Below are 21,696 nucleotides of genomic sequence, written 5' to 3' on the forward strand. Positions count from 1 at the left end.
TCAAGAAATGTAGTGGACATTCAAACTTTCATCACGTCATGGAGGGGAATAGAACCAAAGAGTTAACCTCATGTCAAAGTTTTAAGCAAAAAGAAACAAAATTGTATTCTCTACTCAAAACCAGAGAGAAATAGAGAAATTTGTGTTAACTGTGATATAATGCGAGAATCTGTGAAATTGTATATCCATGCAGTCCCCATCTTGTATAATTTAGGCTGAATGGCCTCTTGAGATTCTTTTTCCTTGTACAATCCTAAAATAGGGTTTCGGTTTATTTTAGTTCAAAGCTACACGTATTCTTCAGAGAAATGTGAAGTTACAAAAGCATAATTTTAAAGGTTCATTGTAGCACAAGTAAGAACAGATGGCCCTAAAATATGCTTGAGGGATGTTTTATTTTCTGGCCTTCAAGGAATACATTTCTTTTCTCTTAGGGAGGAGGAACTGGTAGTCTTCTTTTCAAAAGAATAAGAGGAGTTGGTGAAAGGTGCTCTGGAAAATAGTGCAGAGGAAGGAGATGATGTTCCATTTATTATTAGCATAACTGTTCCTAGTGTTATACATGGAAGACAGTATTTAACCACAGGTTAAATGAAAATATAAGGAATCCCAAGAAGGAGCCCTGGCTGCTATCCCTCCAGTGACTACAGCAGGAGGTCACTGCTGAACACTGCATGTTCAGAGTAAGATTGTCTCCCCCACCACACACACACAATGTCACTGCATGTCCATTGATAGGGGTGAAGAATGGCTTCAGAAGACTGTTCCTAGCCAAACCCTTGGCTTTCTCTATCTTCCAGCACTCACAAGCTTGCTGCCACTTTTGGCTTTGAGACCACCAGCTCTCATCTCATTGTGTTCAAGCACCACAAGAAATCCTGGACTCCTTTGGCATCCTTCACTTCCCACAAGTTAATTTCCATCTCTGTACATCCCCCTTTCCGATCCCATTTTTCACTCATTTTGAAAAACTCAAAGGGCCTAGTCCCTGTAAGTTTTGTCTCTATCCATTTCCTTGGTGATCTATCCAGTCCCCTGGCCTTAAATACTGTCTCTATACTGATGTCTTCCAAATATCTTCTTTAGCCTGACTCTCTTCCCTGCAAGATCTCAGTTCCCTGACCAGGGATTGAACCTGGGCCAGGGCAGTGAAAGCCTGGAATCCTAACCACCAGGCAACCAGGAAACTCCCCAACTTGAGTGTCTTATTGCCCACTGGACATCTCTACTTACATAGGCATCTCAAGCTTAGCAAGTTCAATTCTGACCCCCTGATTTTCCCACAAAATCTCTTCTTGCAGTCTTCCCTAAGTTAATGGCAGTGCCATCCTTCCAGTTAACAGGCCCAAAACTTTGGAGTCATCTTTAAGTCTTCTTTCATATCCTATGTCCAGTCTGTTAGGAAATTCTGCTGGCTCTACCTTCCACATATATCTAGAACCCAACCACCTCTCAATCCTTGGGCCAATCTTGGTGTAAGTTAGTCTTGGGTTTGTGTAGTGGTATCCTAACTGGTCTTCTTGTTGGTAGCCTTTCCCGCATCAGGTATTCTCAACACAGCAGCCCAAGTGATCCTGTTAAAACTAAGTCAAATCATGTCACTCCTCTGCTCAAAATTCTCTGAAGATCTTTCATACCAGTCAGAACTGTAACTGAAGTCCTCTATACCATTTGTACTCAACCCACTACCTGTCTAACCTAAATTCTTATACCTCTCCCTTTCAGTCACACTGCCCTTAATTAATGTTCCTTGAAACTGCCTGGCTTGCTAACATGTACAACCACATGGCCATTGCACCAGCTATTCTAATGCCTGTTAGGCTCTTCCTTAGATATTCCCATGGCTTTTCCCTCACTTTTCAGTAAGACCTCTCCTAAGTATCCAATATTACATGGCACCCCACCAGCACTCCTAGTCCTCCTTCATGCTTTATTTTTCTGAATGGCACTTATCAATGTCTAACAGTTAATGTATTTTACTTATTTATTTATTTTCTCCCTCTCTACACACAAGAATATAAGTTCTATGAGGGAAGATTTGTTTGTTCACTACTGAATAAACCAAGTACTAACACAGTGCCTGGTACACATTAGATGCTCGTTGAGTATTTGCTGCACGAATGAGTGAAGGTTCATGGCTCATGATATGTAGACTCATAGGCCTGGAAGGTGGATGCCAGCTTCTAGCCACAAGTGAACCCCAGCTAACTGGAAGGACAAATATTTGTATCTTCCCTAAATATCTCCAGGAAAGGATATTCCTTTACCTATCCCATTGTTATTCAACTCAGTGTTCCTTTCTCAGTTCTGTTTCTCTTCCTTTACTCATGCTTTTTCTTTATCCAAAGTGTTCTTCCTCTGTACCTGATTTCAAAGCCAATTCAAATGTTAAACCTTTTAGGAAACCTTCCTAGAATTCTCCATTTTCCAGACAGTATCGCTTCTTCTTTCCTGTTTCCCATCTTTTTTTTTTTTTTTTTTTTTTTTTCTTTTTCTTTGCCATGCTATAAGGCTTGCAGGATCTTAGTTCCCCAACTAGGGATCAAACCCAGACCGCAACAGTGAAATCACCAAGTCCTAACCACTAGATCACCAGGGAATTCCCCTAGAACTATATATTTTTTAAATTGGTTTTTATGATTGTGTGAATGGTTAGACTCAGGGGGTGGGAAACACAGGAAAATAAAGCTTATGTACTAATTCACTTGCCATATTAAAATGGTTTTTTTGAGATAAGACCAATGTAGAATTTAGCTCAGTGCCTGGCTCATGGTTGGTACTTCATAGATGTTATCTATTTTGCACATACTGTTGTTACAGAAGTTGTTTCCCTGCCTTTTATCACTGTGTCATTGTCACTAATTTGTGAGCTCTTAGAAAGTTCTGAATTCCATTTTCTCATAAGATGTACTCAATTGAATTATTTGCTGCTGACTTTAAGGTTGCTTTACAATTTTATAAGCAGGGTGGAGGAGACGAGCATACAAATTTTATTTAACAAACACTTAAGCTTATGCTCTTGCTGCTGTTCTAAGCACTTTATTAATATTTATTTAATCCTCATAACTTAAGAAATAGTTACTTTTATTATCCCATTTTACAGAGGAGGAAATTGGGACACAGAGAAATCAAGTAACTTGCCCAATGACATAGAGCAAGTTAGTAGCAAAGCCAGGATTGAAATACAAGCAGTCTGGCTTGAATCCTTGCTATTAATCAGATCCAGGGCTGAATGTGGATGATGCCATATAAGAAATACAAAGAATATGCTATAGCAGTTCAAAGGGAGTGGTCACATTAGTGTCTGATAGGGAATTAAAGAAGGCTACATGCAGGAATTGGTGTTTTTCCTAAGCCTTTATTTGGGGTCAGCTTTTTCAGGTGCTTGGATATGGGAGAAGAAAAGGGAGCTAAATAATAGCATATGCTAAAGGTCAGAGATGGAAAATGGTAGCACATCAGGAAGTAGTCCTGCTTGTAAGGATATATAGTAGGAAGGAAGACAAGACAAGAAAGCTGGTTTGGGGTTAGAGCATAGGGGGCTTGTGATTTGAATGGAGAACAAAGTGGGGAAGATGTGATGTGATCAGATCTGTGCTTTAGTAAATATGGGAACATTCTATGTAGACTAAAAATTAGTCAGTCTAAGAAAGAAAAGAAAAATTTTATTTGAGCCAAACTGAGGATTATAACCCAGAACAGCACCTCAGAAAGCTCTGCGAACTGTTATGCCCATTAGAAGTCAAAGCACAGTTATAAGTTTTTTGAGACAGAGTGCCATAGAGTGACGTATTATTGACAGTTTACACAATCCAGATCTGCAAGAAATGGCCCTCTTACAAGATCCAGAAGGAATATTATCTTTTAAGTGGTCTTTTTGGAGCCAGGAGAATGTTGCATTCATGGTTATTTAAGCAGGCATTTCTGCCAATGAGGAGGTTTGGTGGCTGCATAATGCAGATTCACAATGCACAGTAAAGGGAAGAGAGGAAGCCAAAAGGCAGAGAGAATTTTTTATGTTTACATTTTTCTTGTTGTGCCATAAAATATAAATTTTATTTCACATGTGGCATGAGTCAGTGCTGCTAGAGACTGACTATAGATAAAACAGTTATAAAGTTGTTATATCAAGAAAAGAGGTAATTGGTCTTGAACTACAGTGACAATAGTGATAGATCAAGAGATATTACAGAATTTGAATTGACAGAGCAGAAATGGCACAACTAAAATGGAAAATCTAATATTTATATCATCATATAACAAGTGTAAGTTTATTTTATGTTCAGTAAGATCCGTTGCATATCTGGGAAATTCTCCTTTTGATATAAATGAACATGATTTTAAGAGAAAAAAATCCATTCATTTCTAAAGAAATATCCCATTGGGCTTAAAATTGACATTCAGGGAAATGATTTTCTTAGAGGCTAATTTATTCAGAATGTCTGAATTGAAAATATTTATTTTTAATTTTTTTTTGGCCATGCTGTGTAGCTTGCAGGATCTTAGTTCCCCGACCAGGGATTGAACCTGGGCCCTGGCAGTGAGAGCACTGAGTCCTAAGCACTGGACCACTAGGGACTTCCCGAAAATATTTTTGATCATTTCAACACAGACAAAATTAGAAACCACTTTAGCCTAATGATTTGGAAGAAATGATGGGTGTATATTTTTTTTAGAATTGCTGTATATGATTGTATCCTTTTTTTTTCATGTGATACAAATGTAAATTGCAGTTGAGAACCTAAATTAGTCTATCTGTTGACTTCCATAAGTAGGAATCTTCTAGTCGGCTTATCTTATTTGCAAAAACTTACTTAAAAGTAATCTTTGGGGGACTTCCTTGGTGGCGCAGTGGTTAAGAATCCACCTGCCAATGCAGGGACACAGATTTGATCCCTGGGCCAGGAAGATCCCACATGCCACAGAGCAACTAAGCCCGTGCACTACAACTACTGAGCCTTTGCTCTAGAGCCTGAGTGCCACAGCTACTGAGCCCATGTGCCACAACTACTGAAGCCTGGGCACCTAGAGCCTGTGCTCTGCAACAGGAGAAGCCACCGCACTGAGAAGCCCATGCACCACAGTAAAGAGTAGCCCCTGCTCACCACAACTAGAGAAAACCCATGCGCGGCAATGAAGACCCAACACAGCCAAAATAAATAAATAAGTAAATAAATTTTAAATTAAAAACAAAAAGTAATCTTTGGAAAACCCTGATATAACTGGTTTATTTTAAAGGGTTGACAAAAGTTAGTGTAAGAGGAATATTTATTGTTTGGATGCCTCTGGCAATACAGCTATATATTAAAATATTAACTTTGTAAGAGTTATAAACATAACAAAATCAAACCAGGAGATGATGATATTTCAGAATTGTATTGCTATAGTACCTAGAAATAAATTTACCAAGAAGGTAAAAGACTTGAAACCTGAAAACTATAAAACTTGTTGAAAGAACTTGAAGAAGACCTAAATAAATGGGAAGACATCTCATGTTAATGTATTGGAAGACTTAGTGTTGTTAACATGTCACTACTACTCAAAGTGACCTACAGATCCAGCACAAGCCCTATCAGAATTCCAGTGGCCTTTTTGTTTGTTTGTTTTTTTGTAGAAATGGAAAGCCCGTACTCAAATTCATTTGGAATTGCAAGGGACTCTGAAGCCAAAATAATGTTTTATTTTTTATTCACTGCATTGGGTCTTTGTTGCTGCTTGAGGGCTTTCTCTAGTTGCGGCAAGCGGGGGCTACTCTTCCTTGCAGTGTGTGGGCTTCTCAGTGCAGTGGCTTCTCTTGTTGCAGAGCACAGGCTCTAGGCACTCGGGCTTCAGTAGTTGTGGCACATGGGCTTAGTTGCTCTGCAGCATGTGGAATCTTCCCAGACTAGGGATTGAACCCGTGTCCCCTGCATTGGCAGGCAGGTTCTTAACCACTGAGCCCAAAATAATCTTGTAAAAGAACAAAATTGAAGCCTTCACACTTCCCAATATCAAAACTTACTGCAAGGCTACAGTAATCAAAATAGTGTAGCATTGGTATGGAATAGAATTAAGGTCTCAGAAATAAATTCACACATTTATGGCCAGTTGATTTTGACAAGGGTGCCAAGACTCTTTAATGGTGAAAGAACAGTCTTCAACAAATGGTACTGGGACAGCTGAATATCCACATGTAATAAGAATTAAGTTGTACCCTTATTTCAAACCATAAACAAAGTTTAACTCAAAATGGATCAATGACCTAAAAATAAGACCTAAATCCATAAAACTCTTGGAAAAAAAAGTGAGGGTAAATTTTCATGACCTTGGATTTGGCAGTGGATTTTTAGATATGACACCAAAAGCAAAGTAAAGAAAGAAAAAAATACATAAATTGGACTTAATAAAAATTAAAACCTTTTGTGCATCCAAGGACACTAACAAGAAAGTGAAAAGATAACCAATACAATGGGAGAAAGTATTTGTAATCTATATATCTGATAAGGATCTGGTCTCTAGATCTAGAATATGTAAAGCACTCTTACAACTTAACACAAAAGACAAATTTAAAAATGAGCCAGAGGACTTGAAGAGACATTTCTCCAAAGAAGATATACAAATAGCCAACAAGCACTTGAAAAGATGCTTAATGTCATTAGTCACTAGGGAAATGCACATCAAAACCACAAGGAGGTACTCCTTCACACCTACTGGGATGGCTATAAAAAACAACAGTGGAAAATAACAAGTGTTGACAAAGTTGCAGAGAAATTAGAAACCGAGTACATTGCTGATAGAAATTTTAAATGGTTCATCCACTATGAAAAACATTCTGGCAGCTCCTCAAAAAGTTAAACGTAGAATTTCCATATGACCTTGTAATTCTGTCCCTAATATATACTCCAAAGTATTGAAAACAGGTACTCATAAGAAGTACATGTACATGCATTTTCATAGTGGCACTATTCACAATAGCCAAAAGGTGGACATAGCACACATGTTCATGGATGGATGGTTAAACAAATTGTGGTGTATGAGCACAATGAAATATTATTCATCCACAAAAGGGAGTGAAGTACTGATACATGCTGTACCATGAATGAGCTCCCAAAACATTATGCTAAGTGAAAGAAGCCAGACACAGTAGTCACATATTATATGGTTCCATTTATATGAAATATACAGAATGCAGATTGGTGGTTGGAGGGGGGAGTGGGAAGAAACTGGTTAATGAGTAAGGGATTTTACCTTGGAATGAATGATGGAAATGTTTTGGAACTAGATAAGAGTGGTGGTTGAAGAACATTAGGAATGTACTAAATGCCACTGAGTTGTTCACTTTAAAATGGTTAATTTTATGTCATGTGAATTTCATTGCAGTAAATTTTTTTGAGTATAGTGATAAAAGGTATCAGAAAACTCATCTGCTCTTTTTCACACTGCAGTTTATAATGTGAGAGGAAGAAGGGAGTGAAACAAAATAAAAGTTTTAAACTAGAGTTTCAAAAAAGCAAAGCCGTTTTAAAAGGTTGGATTAGAAAGTTTAATAAATGATGACATGAAGGAAAAAATTGGAATTAAAAACAAATAAATTATCAAGAGCCTATTTCAACCACAAGCCAGATTTTAGCATCAAGATGGTATAAGCTCAGATTCATTTACTGGATACAAAATGGTGGCTGATGAGTTTTTCCAGGTTAGGTTCAGAATTATCACCTTAAATCTCTTGATAAGAACAAAGCAAAACATCAGTAAGTGATTTCATTGAAGGTATCAAATGTAAGTTAGTAAAACTAAGAAATAATGGAGTTCATATATTTGTAGAGGAAAGCACTTGTTTGTATGGATGTAGAAAAAGAAGGCAGATACACTTAAGTATGGGACAATCTTTTGACTTAGAATTTCAGTGTATATTCTCAGAGAATCCAGTGGAAAGGGGAAACTACTATAATTAGCTAAACTAATTTTAGTTACTTGAGTTCAGTGCAGCAATAAAAAGACAGAAAATTAATGCAAAATGTGTCATGTGCTTGGGTTATAATACAAATCACCTATAAACTATAGAGAGAATTTTTGTGTATGTTGAATTTTTATTAATAGTGACTGATTTTTCACTTTGTTTTCATTATTTGGTAGCTCCTTTGTCACTTTAATAAATAATAATGTTCTCTTTTGTCTTTGAGAAGGTGAAGGAGTTGTGCCATGTCAGACACACCAAAATATGCCCATTCTTGGCAGAATAAGAAAGTTAGCCCTCTTCTTTGATTGCAGATGATGAAAGCCATGAACAAGTCCAATGAGCATGTCCTGGCAGGAGGTGCCTGCTTCAATGAGAAGGCAGATTCTCATCTTGTATGTGTACAGAATGATGATGGCAACTATCAGACCCAGGCTATCAGTATTCACAATCAGCCCAGAAAGGGTGAGTATTTGAGCTGATTGAGGTTATGAGAATGGAAGATTGTACTGAAACTGGAGAGTTGGATATCTTAGCCCCATAACACTCACTGTCACACCAGGTGGCCACAATTTGATTAAAGTAACCTTTCCAAGCTTATTCTGCAGGAGTATGTTGACTACCCAGACTGAGAGTTGCAAATGGGATCTCTGTTATTGAGGGGAGCATCTTGAAAATACTGCCTCAGAATACTGACAGGGTCAGCATTGATATATGAAGGTAGAAGACTAGGCCCCATAGTGAGAATATGCTTGGGTAGATTTAGAGCTTTTTGAATGACCATACCCAAAGAATGTTAATTAATAGATTGACAGGATTCTGAAGGAAGCCTTCTAGTTTTGGTGGTACTCAGAATGTGGTCTCATCACTTAGGCGATTGTTAGAAGTGAAGACTCCATATCCCAGATCTGCTAAATCAGAATTTGCATTTTAACAGAATTGCTGTGTGATTCAAGTACACATTAGAATTTAAGAAGCACTGCTCAGTGTGCCATTTCCTAAAGTGTCTTATCAGCTTCTATGATTTTTTAAAATATTCACATAAGTAAATAAAAGTTTTGTTATTATATTAGACTGAGAAATCCTGTGTTAAATAAGTTTAAGCAAATTATTTGCTGCGGGACTTTTCAGAGCCTTTCACAAACTGATGTGTGTTTTGATTTTCCAAAAGGAGGATAGTGCCTAGATCTTCTCAAATTTATTTGACCATGAATCTTTTTTTCCCTCAGAATATCTGCTAAAATTAGCTTACTTCAGTATGCTTTATTAGTAGGTATGCTGTAGGTCATTGTCTTCAGTATATTTTTAAAATCAGTTGTTTATTTTAGTAAAGGCACAAAAGGTACTGAGCACATATATATTCAAATATAATATCTAAAATAGGTAGGTGATAAATCCACTATGCTCCCTGTTTGTCAAATCATATCTATAATATTTGAATAAGTTCTGGATATCATTAATGTAATTGATGATATCCATTGATAAAACTAGAGGGTCTTCAGAGGATGATTCAAGGTCTGTGAGAAGTTTGGAAACTAGGTCAAAGGAAGACCTCTTGAATAAAGTATAAATGTTAAACCTGGAAAAGTATAGATTGAAAGAGGGTGAAAAATAGCTATCTCTATTTTTAAGGTTTTCTATTATGTGGAAATAATATTCAACTTACTCTCTATAGCTAGCTACAAAAGACCAAAACCAGCACCAACGGGTAAAAGCTACAAGGATCTAGATTTGGGCTCAATGTGAGAGCACACTCTGTGACACTGAGAGCTATCCAGAAATAGAGACAGTTGCCTTGTGCTATTGTGGGCTCCCTGTCACTAGGAGTCTCTGACAAAGGCTGGATGACCTACCCATTAGAGACACTTTAGGGCCAGTGGGTCGGAAGTTGGAATAGCTAAGTCCAATTTAAGATGTGGAGAAATAAAACATGTGGTACAGTTTTCATAAAGCTAAATATAATTAAATATCCTTTCTTTTATGAAGAGATATTTGTCTTTTAAATAGGTTTTTGGTTTTGTAATAGCTCCACTTGGTAAGTAAAATAGTTGGCAACCATATCTCCATATTCAAAATATATTTGATGTAAAAAAAAAAAAGCAGTGAATTAGATCAGGAGTCAGCAGACTTTTTCTGTGAATGGGTCTATGATAAATATTTTAGGCTTTGCAGGCCTATGGCCTTTGTCTCCAACACTTTGGCATCATACTTCAAAAACTGCCATAGACAGTATGTAAATGAATGGATATGGCTGTTTTCCAATAAAATTTTATTTACAAAAACAAGCTGCAGACCAAGCCTTAGTCTTGATCACAAAGATTTCCTTGCTTCTTGTTTGAAGAAAGCGCTGAATAAATGGGAGAGTATATCTTAAAACCTCATTCTCTAAGCTATCATTATTATTTGAATTATTGGTTACTTGTATATTATGGTGTATAGAATCAGTGTTTTTTGTTTTCTGTACAATGATGGTTGGAGTTCCCAACTACCAAGTATTTCATTATTATTTTCAATCCCTCCATCTCAGAGTCTTTCTTCACTGAACTATTTCTATTGCTATTTTAGTGACTGGTGCCAGTTTCTTTGTGTTCAGTGGCGCTCTGAAATCCTCTTCAGGATATCTTGCCAAGTCCAGTATTGTGGAAGGTAAAGAATGAGTTATTTACTGCATGTACATTAGTTCAGTCCTAATTGTACAACTGAAAAATAAGGGACATTAAAGGAAGCCTTGTTACTTTTGCCATAGACTTCTGACTCCTATTGTTTATTCAATAGCATCTCACTCTACAGCTAATTAAAACTGTCATAAGGGTGCCTAGCTCTCCAAAGAAGGGAGTAAGTGGTAGAGATACCATGGGACTCTGACATAAAAGTTGAGATGGCTTTACAGAGTTCTGCAGTAAAGTAACCAAGGGGACGTAGTCTGAGTTCAGATATATCACTGCATGCAAATCTGTAAACATATGGATGACGTTCAGCCCCACTTGTGCATCGAGAATACTGCAATCACCATTTGTTGTACAGAATGGGATGAGTTTGCTGCTGGTTTGCTGTGATTAGACCCGACACATATCCTGACAAAAGTTAATAAAATGAGAGTTAATGAAAGGCTAACAAGTATACTATTTATTTTCTTAAATTGGTTTTTTAAATTTATGTTATTGAAGTATAGTTGATTTATAAAATTGAGTTAATTTCTGCTATACAGCAAAGTGATTCAGTTATACATACATATATTCTTTTTCATAGTGTTTTCCATTATGATTTATCACAGGATATTTATTTTCTTTGTCAACTATTCTTCACTGTATTTTGATGTAGTTACTCTTTTTGTATAACAAATTAAACCAGAATTTGATGGCTTAAAACAGCTATTTTATCACACTCACTGATTCTTCTGGGTATGCCCTTGACAGGGCAATGCCGGGATGACTTGACCCTGCTCAGTGATGTCTGGGGCCTCAGTTGGGATGACTTGAAGGTTGGTGGTTACTTGATGGCTGGGAGCTAAAATTATCTGAAAGTTTGTTGACTCACATGTCTGGGGCCTCTCCTGGGATGATTTAAAGACTAGGAGTGATGACTGGAGTCCTTACCATTGGACTTGTTAGAATGCAGTCTTGGGACATTTAGACTTCTTACATGGTGGCTCAGAACTCCCAAGTACAAGTGTTCCAGCACAAGGCAGAACATTTTTTTATGTGTTTTTATGATCCAGCCTTGAAAGTCACACAGTGTCACTTCCACCATCCTCTAGTGTTGGAAGTGGTCATAAGTTTGCTCAAGGGGAGAGGAGTTAGACTCCATTTCTTGATGGGGAAATGGAAAGGTAGCACTGTAGAAAAGCATGTGAGGTGGGACATATTGTGGTCATCTTTGGAAAATACAGTCTGCACACACAGTGATAGGTTTTCATTTCCATGGTAGCTCACTCCAGCACCCTAAGAGCAGTTCTTCCTGAGGGTGGATTCCATTGTGTTAATTGAAATACATAGATAATCTTATGAGTGTTAGTAGAGATTGACTTTGATCTCATTTACTGGTAAACTTAATAAAACAGCAGGTGAAGAGCAAAGTATGCTGTTATTTCACAACTTAATTTTACAACTCTAACTACAAAGCAGAAACACTCTATTAAGAAATTAAGAAATCTAGGAGTTAAACAGTTGTTTGGTCCTAAATGACTAGTTAACGCCTATGTGATCAAATATTGACTACCTTTGAAACTGTGTCTTTACACGATGATTAAAAAGCACCCCTTAAGTGTTGTCAAAATGATAACTTGAACTGACACAGATCCTTACAGATGCAAAGCAATGTATTTAAAAGTTATATTTATGTCTTTGAGTTGAGAATTTCTTAGGTGTTACATTTCACTGTGTGTGTCAATAGAGCAATTAGCTGCCTATTTATGAAATTTTTATTGAAGCTCTTTAGAAATTATTTCAGCTGACAAAATTTTGTGTCAACGAAGCAGGGTAATTGCTCAGCATGTGACAACTTTCTCCCTCAATTTCAATGTTTGCCCAAAATAGTTATCATCTGTTGGCTACATGGTCGCCCACATAAAACACATGTGGTAGGTTTGCCTTACTGCTAGTCAATAAATGGATTTATTTCCCCATCCCACTGCTGTTGTTTAGCCAGTGATTTATTTAACAAACATTTACTGACATTCACTGTATGCAGTCATAGTAAGGTGAGAGATGCAAGCAAATAAATATGATTAGAGCACGATAGATGCAGCAGTGGAAACACAAAAACAAAATGCTCTGTGAGTCCAAAAGAGGATGTGACCATGTGTAAGTTTTCCCTTTGAGCGGTCCCAGGACAAACTTCGTTGTTCCTGAAGTGAGATCAATAGACAAGTGTTTTAAGCAGAATCCACCTTGGCATTTGCTCCTCATAACACTTTCAGTAAGTAAGAGGTTCAGCTTAAAGAACAAAACCTCTTTGTATCTGTCAGCTTTAGAAAACAGAACAGAGTTTTACATTTAATCCTAGAGGGATTTGCTAGATGCCAGGTAGGGGTTTCATCTCCCCTCTCCTTGGCTTTGCATTGTTTCCATCAGTATGTCTTGGTGCTGATTCTCAGATGGCGTTATGGTCCAGATCATGGCAGAGAACATGGATGCCTTGAGGCAGGCGCTGCGGGAGATGAAGGACTTTACCATCACCTGTGGCAAGGCAGATGCCGAGGATCCCCAAGAGCACATCCACATCCAGTGGGTGGAGGATGACAAGAATGTCAACAAGGGGTAAATGCAGAGAACTACCTCTTTTCTGGGTTTTGTCTATATTGGTGTTTTATAACTTTACTGAAAGCCCTGCCTAAGAAAAAGGACTGCTTTGTATGATAACATGGAATTTTACAATTCTGGTTTCTTGGCTTAATTTCTGAAGGAGTTTCTGTGCATATTTTTGAAAGGAAGAGGCAGGAAGGAATTGATGAAAAAAACAATCCCTCTAAAGTCATTGAGATAATAGTAAAACCTAAGCCTTTTTTGGTTTACAAAACACTTTTGCTAATATTGTTTCATTTGATATAACAACTAGTATTGTTATTTCTATATTACAGATGAGTAAATAAACACCAAAAGGATAAATGACCCCATAAAGCTAGGAAGTGGCAGAGCTAGGACTTAAAACCACCTCCTTGGGCTTCAAATCCTATAGTCTTCTCTAGTACATGGCAACTCTATTCTGATGATTCAACCTAAAACCTTGGAGCCATCTTTGACACTTTTGTCTCACACCCTACACCTAAATCCAGCAGTAAATCCTATTAGCTTTACTTTAAAATATATCCAGAATTGTACTTCTCATTACCTCTACTACCATCATTTGGTCTGCATTATTGCAGTAGCCTCCTAATTGATTTCCTTGTTTCTAGTCTTGGCCTCCTCCCTGCCCTCAGCCTAATCAGTTTCCAGTACAGCAGCCAGAGCAATGTCACTTCTTTGCTCAAAACCCACCACTGGCTTCCAGTGTCGTTCAGGGTAAAAGCCAAAGTCTTTTACAACTTACAAGGCCTTACACGATCCTTCTGCCCACTCTCTTACTTTTTAGAAGCAACACCTGGCTTCTTGCTTGAAGACATCAGCTGTACTTTTGCCCTTAGAATTTTGTACCTTCTGTTTTCTCAGCTTAGACCCTATTCCTATATAGTCACATAAGTTATTCCCTCCCTGCCTTCAAGTTTTTTCTTTTTCTTTTTTTTTAAAATTAATTGATTATTTATTTTTTGGCTGAGTTGGGTCTTCATTGCTGTGCATGGACTTTTTCTAGTTGCGGTGGGTGGGAGTTACTCTTCGTTATGGTGTGCAAGCTTCTCGTTGCCGCGGATTCTCTTGTTGAAAGGCACGGGCTCTAGACGTGCAGGCTTCAGTAGTTGCAGCATGTGGGCTCAGTAGTTGTGGCACACAGGCTTAGTTGCTCCGTGACATGTGGGATCTTCCCAGACCAGGGATTGAACCCATGTCCCCTACTTTGGCAGGTGGATTCTTAACCACAGCGCTACCAGGGAAGTCCCTCAAGTGTTTTCTAAAATGTCACTTTCTCAATAAGGCCTTCCCTAGCCAGCCTACTACATTATAAGCCTCCCATACAAATTTTTCCCTCCCCCATCGCCACCAAATACTTCCTATTCCCCTTCCCCACATTATATTTAAGAGGACCTATAATTCTCTAATATACAATATATTTTTACTTATTTTATTATATTGTCCCTGGAATGTAAGCTGCATGAGAGCAGGAATTTTTGCTGGTTTATTTACTGCTGTGTCACCAGCACCTAAAACACTGTCCAGCACCTAGTAGGTTCTTTAAAAACTGATTAATTGAATAAATATGTCATACTTCATTGTATTAAGCTTTCTCCCATTCATCCTTCAGGCAATAATTCTGTTTGGGCTTCTGAAAATACGAAAATGAATTCCACATGGTCCTTGCTGACAGGTGACTCAGTCTGCTTTTGAAGATAGTTATAAATAAGTGCACCAAAGTATGGAAGATGCTCATAGGAAACTCTATAGGAGAGTGAAGATAAAAAAGAAATGAGGAACTCAGTAGAGGTGATAGGGCAGTATTCAGGAACAACTTCCTAGAGGAAAGGCTGCTGCTTGAGCTGAGTCTGGTAAGATGAGTGAACATTTGCCGAGTAGCTATGGCAGAGTGGGCATTCCATTCTGAGGGACTAGCAGGAGCAGAGGCAGATAGAGAGCATTTACAACATGGCATACCAGATTTTTTTTAAATGGTTTTAAAACTTTTGTTATTGAACAAAAGGAAGCAGTTGCTAAATTGATGAGTGTGTTTGCCTGCTTTACAAATAATCCTTTATCTTCCCATACTTCCTGGAAAATTTAACTTCAAAATCAATTTGTGTTTAATTCTCTTTTATAGTTGCTTATTAGGTAGATATGTAAATTGATGAACAAGCATGTATATTATCTGTCAAAACAATTCCATGGTTATTAGGACAAAAAAATTGATAATCTGGAAATCTGATGCCACAAGTATTGGTAACTAACAAGTAGGTTGCCCCTTCCTACAGCATATGCATCTTAGAAAAAAGGACAAGAACTAGTCAGGGAAGACTCTCAAACCCAGGAGTTTAGTTTGTAGTGTGTAGACTGAATGTTTTCCAGCTTGTCCCGCAGTGTCAGGGTATCCTTTCTCAAAAGAGTACTAATCAACTGAGGCTGCTCTATCTTTGACATTGTCTGATGAGTTAGAAATTAAATTAGACATTGTTTAAATAATTTTAATTCAGTCAAATGAAGCAAATCCCTGATATTCAAGTTTAGGTTAAATTTTGACTTTTTTATACATAGAGATTCAAAAACATAAACAGGTTTGAAAATTGGTAGGAAAAGTTTGGAATCTTTGTGACAGTTATTTTGAATCCTCATGGAATGAGTGTGTATCTCCACATATTTATACTTGCTGTATTTTGGAGAGGACAAGACCATAAAATGTGGCCTTTCTATTCAGGAATCTAGGAGTGATAATGTAGCACTAAAGGGAATTTGTTGTGATAGATAATATAGATGCATGTTCATCAGTTCACACCAGCACTGTCATAATTAACATACTTGGTCAAATAATTCCTTTAATCAGTAAACACTTATTAAACTCCTATATTCCAAGCAGTGTGTCAGAACTGGAAATATAGCACACAGAGGTGAGTATATCATATACCCTCCCCTTAGGAAGTTCATTTGTGAGGCAGATACGCAAACATATGGAGAGTATGATGTGATGAGTGTTGTTACAGTCAGGAGCAGAATGCTGTGGCAGAGCAGGGGGAGAGCAGTATTGGGTGGGGCCTGCACAGTCACTGAAGGCAGGAATACTAGAGGAGGAGAGCAGGCTTGAGTTAACAGTTTCTTTACATTAAATAACCAGCTCCTGGAATCGGGACTCCTTTTTCATATGTGTGTTCTCTGAATTATTTCAGTGCATAGGCCCTTTCCTGAGAGTTCTGTACATTTTCGTGCAGTGGCTTCTTCTTTGGTAATGTTTTGCATGGATGTGTTCAGCAAGGCACCCAGTGTACTTAGCAGCAAGACTTGATAAGAGAAGTGATTCTTCTAACTTTAAGAGCCACTTCCATCTCTTTCCTTTGTCTCTGTTTTAGTGTCATAAGTCCCATTGATGGGAAGTCCATGGAGTCTATAACAAGTGTGAAGATATTCCATGGATCAGAGTATAAAGCAAATGGAAAAGTCATCAGATGGACAGAGGTAAGGAAATGAAACTTGGCATCCTTGGCCCCCTTTGAAGACAGCTTTTTGCTTGACCCAGAGATTCTGGGCTGATTCTGGAAGATGAGAAAAAAAAAAAAAAAAACTGTGTTTACCTTCCATACTCCAATTTCCTGTGGTCTGTCTTAGCTTACTGGGAAGAAATGCACCAAGTGCAGCCTGTAGCAGTCTGACATCTCTGCCCTGTGAAGTAGCTTCTAAAGATTTGTTCACATTGGAACTCAAGAAGGGTGGATTTCTGAAGGGTAATTACCATCTTTGCTGGATTCTTCAGAAAGCTGGGCTGGTTATACTGCACTCAGTTATAGCTGACTTAGATAACACAGTCTTTAAAAAATAGACTTATCTCACCAATAAGGAAACTAAAGCTCAGAAACTAACTTGTCCAAGTTACATGGTAAATAAGTAATGGCAGAGTCCTGATTCAAACCCAGGTCTGGCCAACTCCTGAGCTCTTTTCCACTGTATTGTTCTTTAATGTGAAAGCTGTATTAGAGGCTAACCTGGGAATGAGAGAAGCAGGCCAGGGACCCTGTATATGTGTACATGTCAGGCAAATCAGAAAGTTTATTTTCTGAAAATAAACAGGTAGGTCCGAGGTCTCTTAATTTCTTTTGAACCTCATATTTGTCTATAAAATAAAGTATTAAATAAGATCTCTAGGATTTCTGACAGCTTTAAAAGTCTTAATTTTTTTTTTAAATCTAAGAAGTTCTATGACTTCTAGCTTTTCCATTTTACACACAAGGTAACCGAGGCCAAGGGAGGTTAAGTGCCTAGTAACCCAAGTTTACTAGCTGGTTCCTGACAACACAGAGACTAGAGGTTCTTCAGTTCTTGAGCTGTTGTTCCAAGTGACTTATCTTTCATACCAGCCTTGGTGTTTTTATATGTGGCCGAGTGGTTTTATCTGCTTGCTTTGTAATGATTATCCCTTTGGCATATTTACGTATTTTGAGTAATGCAGGGTCTGGAACATGTAAATGTCTTTATTGCTTACAAAGTAGTTTGACCTCTGTTCCCTCCTTTTTGCTGCCCAGTAATAAGCCACTGAGGTAGGGAGATGAGAAATGAGAAATTACATAATGAGAAAATCTCAGAGAGACTGGGTGACTTTGTGACTTGCCTAATGCTGGTTGTTGGCAGAGCAGGGGCCAGATCTCTTTCCATCACTTCATGCTGCCATTCTCACTAGTGCTTCCGGTACAGGGCTTCAGAGCTGCCCCCTTGCAGCATTCTTAGTATAAGCTGCTGCTTAAGCAGTAAGCTAGGGGCTGGTATATAGAAACACTGTGTATTTACATATCTATATCTTTTAGGTTTTGCTTTTATATCATTTAATTTTTACAATAACCAGAGAGGAGAGGTGCTTCCCATTTTACAGAGGCAAATTGGGCATTAAGAAGCCAAAGGACTTGCTCATGACCCTCCTCTATGTGACTAGGACTCAGGTCTCAGTTCCAAATCTGTGATGCTTCTGCCTGCACCCAGTGCAGTGCTCACTTCAAGGACATTGACACAGCTCTTGCCTCAGCAGTGGCAGAGCCGTGTGGTGGGAAAAGCTCTGTGAAAAGAGGCAGAAGACTCAGATTTTGGCCTAGGCCCTGAGCGAGTCACCTCCCTTTTATGAGTAATCAGTAATATGAAGGTGTTGGGTGACGTGACCTATAAGGATCGTTCTCTTAGATTCTAAGATCATTTCCGTAGAAAGTTGTCCACATATTAGGGATTCCTTTTAGAAGTACACAGTGCAAAATGTAAGCTTTTCCTGGTTCTGAGTAGAACATTCCATTGTGACCATGGCCATGGCTTTCAGGGAGATAGGCAGGTGGCAGCTACCATTGTGCAGATGCAGAGACTGTGAGAGGCAGAGGCTGTTTCTTAGATGTAAGACGTCAATGCCCTACTTTTCTTGGCCCAAGGACCTCGATGTGTGAGGTCTTCCCGCACATCTCAGGGAATCAGGGTGCTCACACATGTGAGCTAGTGCACTCATTTCTTCCCACATCTCCTGGGCACAAGTTTAAAAGTCTCTTTTGTTTGGGGAACAGGTATTTTTCCTAGAAAATGATGACCAGCACAATTGCCTGAGTGATCCTGCAGATCACAGCCGACTGACTGAGCATGTTGCCAAGGCTTTTTGTCTTGCTCTGTGTCCCCACCTGAAGCTTCTGAAGGAAGATGGAATGACTAAGCTGGGACTACGTGTAACACTTGACTCAGATCAGGTAAAGAGTCCCAGCCTTTGAAGTGGGCCTTGGGCAGTGTCTCTTTTCTGACCGGCGAGTTTTCCTGCCACAACCCAGAGTACAAGTTTCTGGACCTTGGGCCTGACCAGATGTAGTATTTGGCCTTCCCTCTATTGGTAATACATTGGACGTGCTGCTTGCTCAGACTCTGAACCATTTGAACTCTGGCTTCCTCACCTGAATGTCTTGCAAGGGCTTTTCTTTTTAGTGTGGGGTAAGAAGTGTGTGTGGGGTAAGAAGTGTGTGTGAGGACCTGCCACCTCTGTGTGAATGACATCGGAGCCACCCTTTGAGATTCCCAAGCCCCACCCTTCAGGAATCATTCTGCCTCCTTTAGAGAGCAGGTTGCAAGCTGTCCCGTATCCTGTTGTTTTCTTAAACAAACTACAGCAGGCTGTGCCAACTGGCCTCTGCAGCTCCCACTCCTTATGGTTTTCTTACTGTCAACATTTCCATGCTAGTTAGTGGATAGGACTTGAACTACTTCCCCATTAGTTTTCTGTCAGTTCAAGTCTCCTGTGGCTGGGCTTCCCTCCCTGTCTTAACCTTTTTGTATTCTGTTTGTAGTCACAATCCAGTCCTAGTGCACCCCACCCCCACTTTCTTGTCCCAGTGTCTCTCTCCTGTGGCCCAGCACTCTTAATTTCTCTATATTTCTTTTGGATTTTAGATCCATGTGACATGTTCCGGTGCTCCTGCTTTGATGCAGAGTTGTGTCGTTATCAGGGAAAATGTGAAAGGTTATATATATTTGGCTCCATTTCCTGACTAGTCATCAATCAAGATAGCTGTTTTCTACTAAAGGTCTTGCCCAATGCTGTACTAAGCACGTCAGGGTAATACAAATGAGATATTATGGTCCTTCCTCAAATGGTACTGATAATCTGGCTGGAGAGAGAACTACCTCACATAAAACAATTTAAGAACAAGCATTTTTCTGCTAGATAATGTGGGGCTCTCGAGGGCAGGGGCCCCGTTTACATTCATCCTTGAATTCCTATGTTTATAAGTGTTCAGAAAATGGTGTGTGGAGGAATGGATGGAAGAACAAGTGTTCAGTTCCTGCTGTTAGGGAGTTAGTTAATTTTCACAACCAAAGGTTTATGTGTTATTGCTGACATTCCATAACTCTCTGTGTCCCACCACGCCCTTCCTGGGAAACTAAGTCCCTGACAGATTAAGTGTCTTGCACAAGGTCTCACAGCTACCAAGTGGTAGGGGCAGGATGAATAAATGATAGGATGATACTTGGCAATTCGGGGAAAAGAAGAAATTTGTGCCTACTGCCAGTGTCTAGCCCCTGTCCAAGAAGGACATCTCCTTTCCTGCTCAGCCTCCTTGGCCCTCAGCCCTCTGGAGAGATCTTCTCTGTCCAGTAACCTGTCATCCCCTTCTTTCTGCGGTGTAGGTTGGCTATCAAGCAGGAAGCAATGGCCAGCCCCTGCCCTCACAGTACATGAATGATCTGGACAGCGCTTTGGTGCCGGTGATCCACGGAGGGGCCTGTCAGCTCAGCGAAGGCCCCGTCGTCATGGAACTCATCTTTTATATTCTGGAAAACATCGCATAGACAGAGAGGACTTCATTTTCTTCTGTTCAGACCTGTTGCAACAGCAGTCATACCCAAATCATTTGCACTTTAGAACTGGAAAATTAAGCTTTTGTTAACACTATTAATGGGGGGTGGGGTGGGTTGGGAGTTGGGGTCTGGGGGACAGGGATGGGAGGGGGTGGTTGGGGGACAGATGTTCCGTAATTCTAAGTCTTCTATGCATTGTCCACCAAGAAGATCTGGGCAGCTTCTGTTACTGCACAACAGTTACGCTATCCTTGCAGCTAATCCCCTTCTCTTACTGTTTAGACAAGAATTCTGCTCCTCTGTTTTAAGACTTACTTTTGGTCTCGTGCTCAGAAATACTGAAATGGGTATAGCCATCACCAAGGGTGGGGTGGGAGGGCAGAGGGGAAATAAAAAATGAAGCATCAGTCTTGAACTCTGTACAGAATTGATATAAAAAGGACAGTTTAACGGTGATCTTGTCCCAGTTACATCACAGTGACTTCAGGTGAAAGTCACAATTAGATTTTTTTGTTTTTACTAGATTTATTGAAGTGAATCAAACACCCAAAGGATTATCTCTCTTCTGTCCAAGGAAGGGCAACTCAGGATAAATGAGGTCACTTGGATAGTAGAGCTGCATTCAGGATCTCTCAAGATCTGCCGGAGTGGATGAGACACTGAATTGGGCCTTTCTGTGGAAGCTGACAGAAAATACCCAAGACATTTTTAGTTAAAATATACACCAGAGGTATTTTATTTTATTTTACTTTATTTTATTTACTTATTTTTGGCTGCGCCACGCATGCAGGATCTTAGTTCCCTGACCAGGGATCAAACCCAGGCTCCAGCAGTGAAAGCACCAAGTCCTAACCACAGGACCACCAGGGAATTCCCTACACTAGAGGTATTTTAAAAAATATTTTATTGAGAAATAATTTAAACTTCCAGGAAAGTGGCAAGTTAAAAAAACAACCACCCATGTATGGTGTACCCAGATTCAGCTATTGGTCACACATTAACTCATTTGCTTTATCAGTGTTCTTCTTTTCTCTCCATAAAAAACTGAGGCACTTAAGAGTAAGTTGCATACATCATAGCCCTTTATCCCTAAATACTTTAATGCTCATTTCCTAAAAATAAGCACATCCTCTTATATAACCACAGGACAGTTCTCAACTTTGG

The 21,696-nt window shown here is 39.1% G+C and overlaps 1 protein-coding gene across 7 annotated transcripts in view; it reads left to right on the forward strand.

The window, feature by feature from the left end:
• ZFYVE9 (zinc finger FYVE-type containing 9) overlaps window positions 1–20,691 on the forward strand; it is a 193,486-nt gene extending 172,795 nt beyond the window's left edge. For 3 of the 7 annotated variants that reach the window (XM_057710762.1, XM_057710753.1, XM_057710772.1), the window contains 6 exons: window positions 8,251–8,401; window positions 10,502–10,582; window positions 13,032–13,194; window positions 16,578–16,683; window positions 18,756–18,932; window positions 20,362–20,691. In XM_057710762.1, coding sequence (XP_057566745.1) covers window positions 8,251–8,401; window positions 10,502–10,582; window positions 13,032–13,194; window positions 16,578–16,683; window positions 18,756–18,932; window positions 20,362–20,523 — 840 coding nt within the window. In that variant the 3' untranslated portion in view covers window positions 20,524–20,691. Of the gene's footprint in view, window positions 1–8,250; window positions 8,402–10,501; window positions 10,583–11,352; window positions 11,418–13,031; window positions 13,195–14,830; window positions 14,894–16,577; window positions 16,684–18,755; window positions 18,933–20,361 lie in introns of those variants that run through there. The other 4 variants (XR_009049626.1, XR_009049625.1, XR_009049627.1 and 1 more) reach the window with 4 other exon arrangements.
• The last annotated feature ends 1,005 nt before the right edge of the window (window positions 20,692–21,696 follow it).

Source organism: Hippopotamus amphibius, chromosome 1 (genome assembly GCF_030028045.1).
Source record: "Hippopotamus amphibius kiboko isolate mHipAmp2 chromosome 1, mHipAmp2.hap2, whole genome shotgun sequence".
Taxonomy (NCBI): Eukaryota; Metazoa; Chordata; class Mammalia; order Artiodactyla; family Hippopotamidae; genus Hippopotamus; species Hippopotamus amphibius.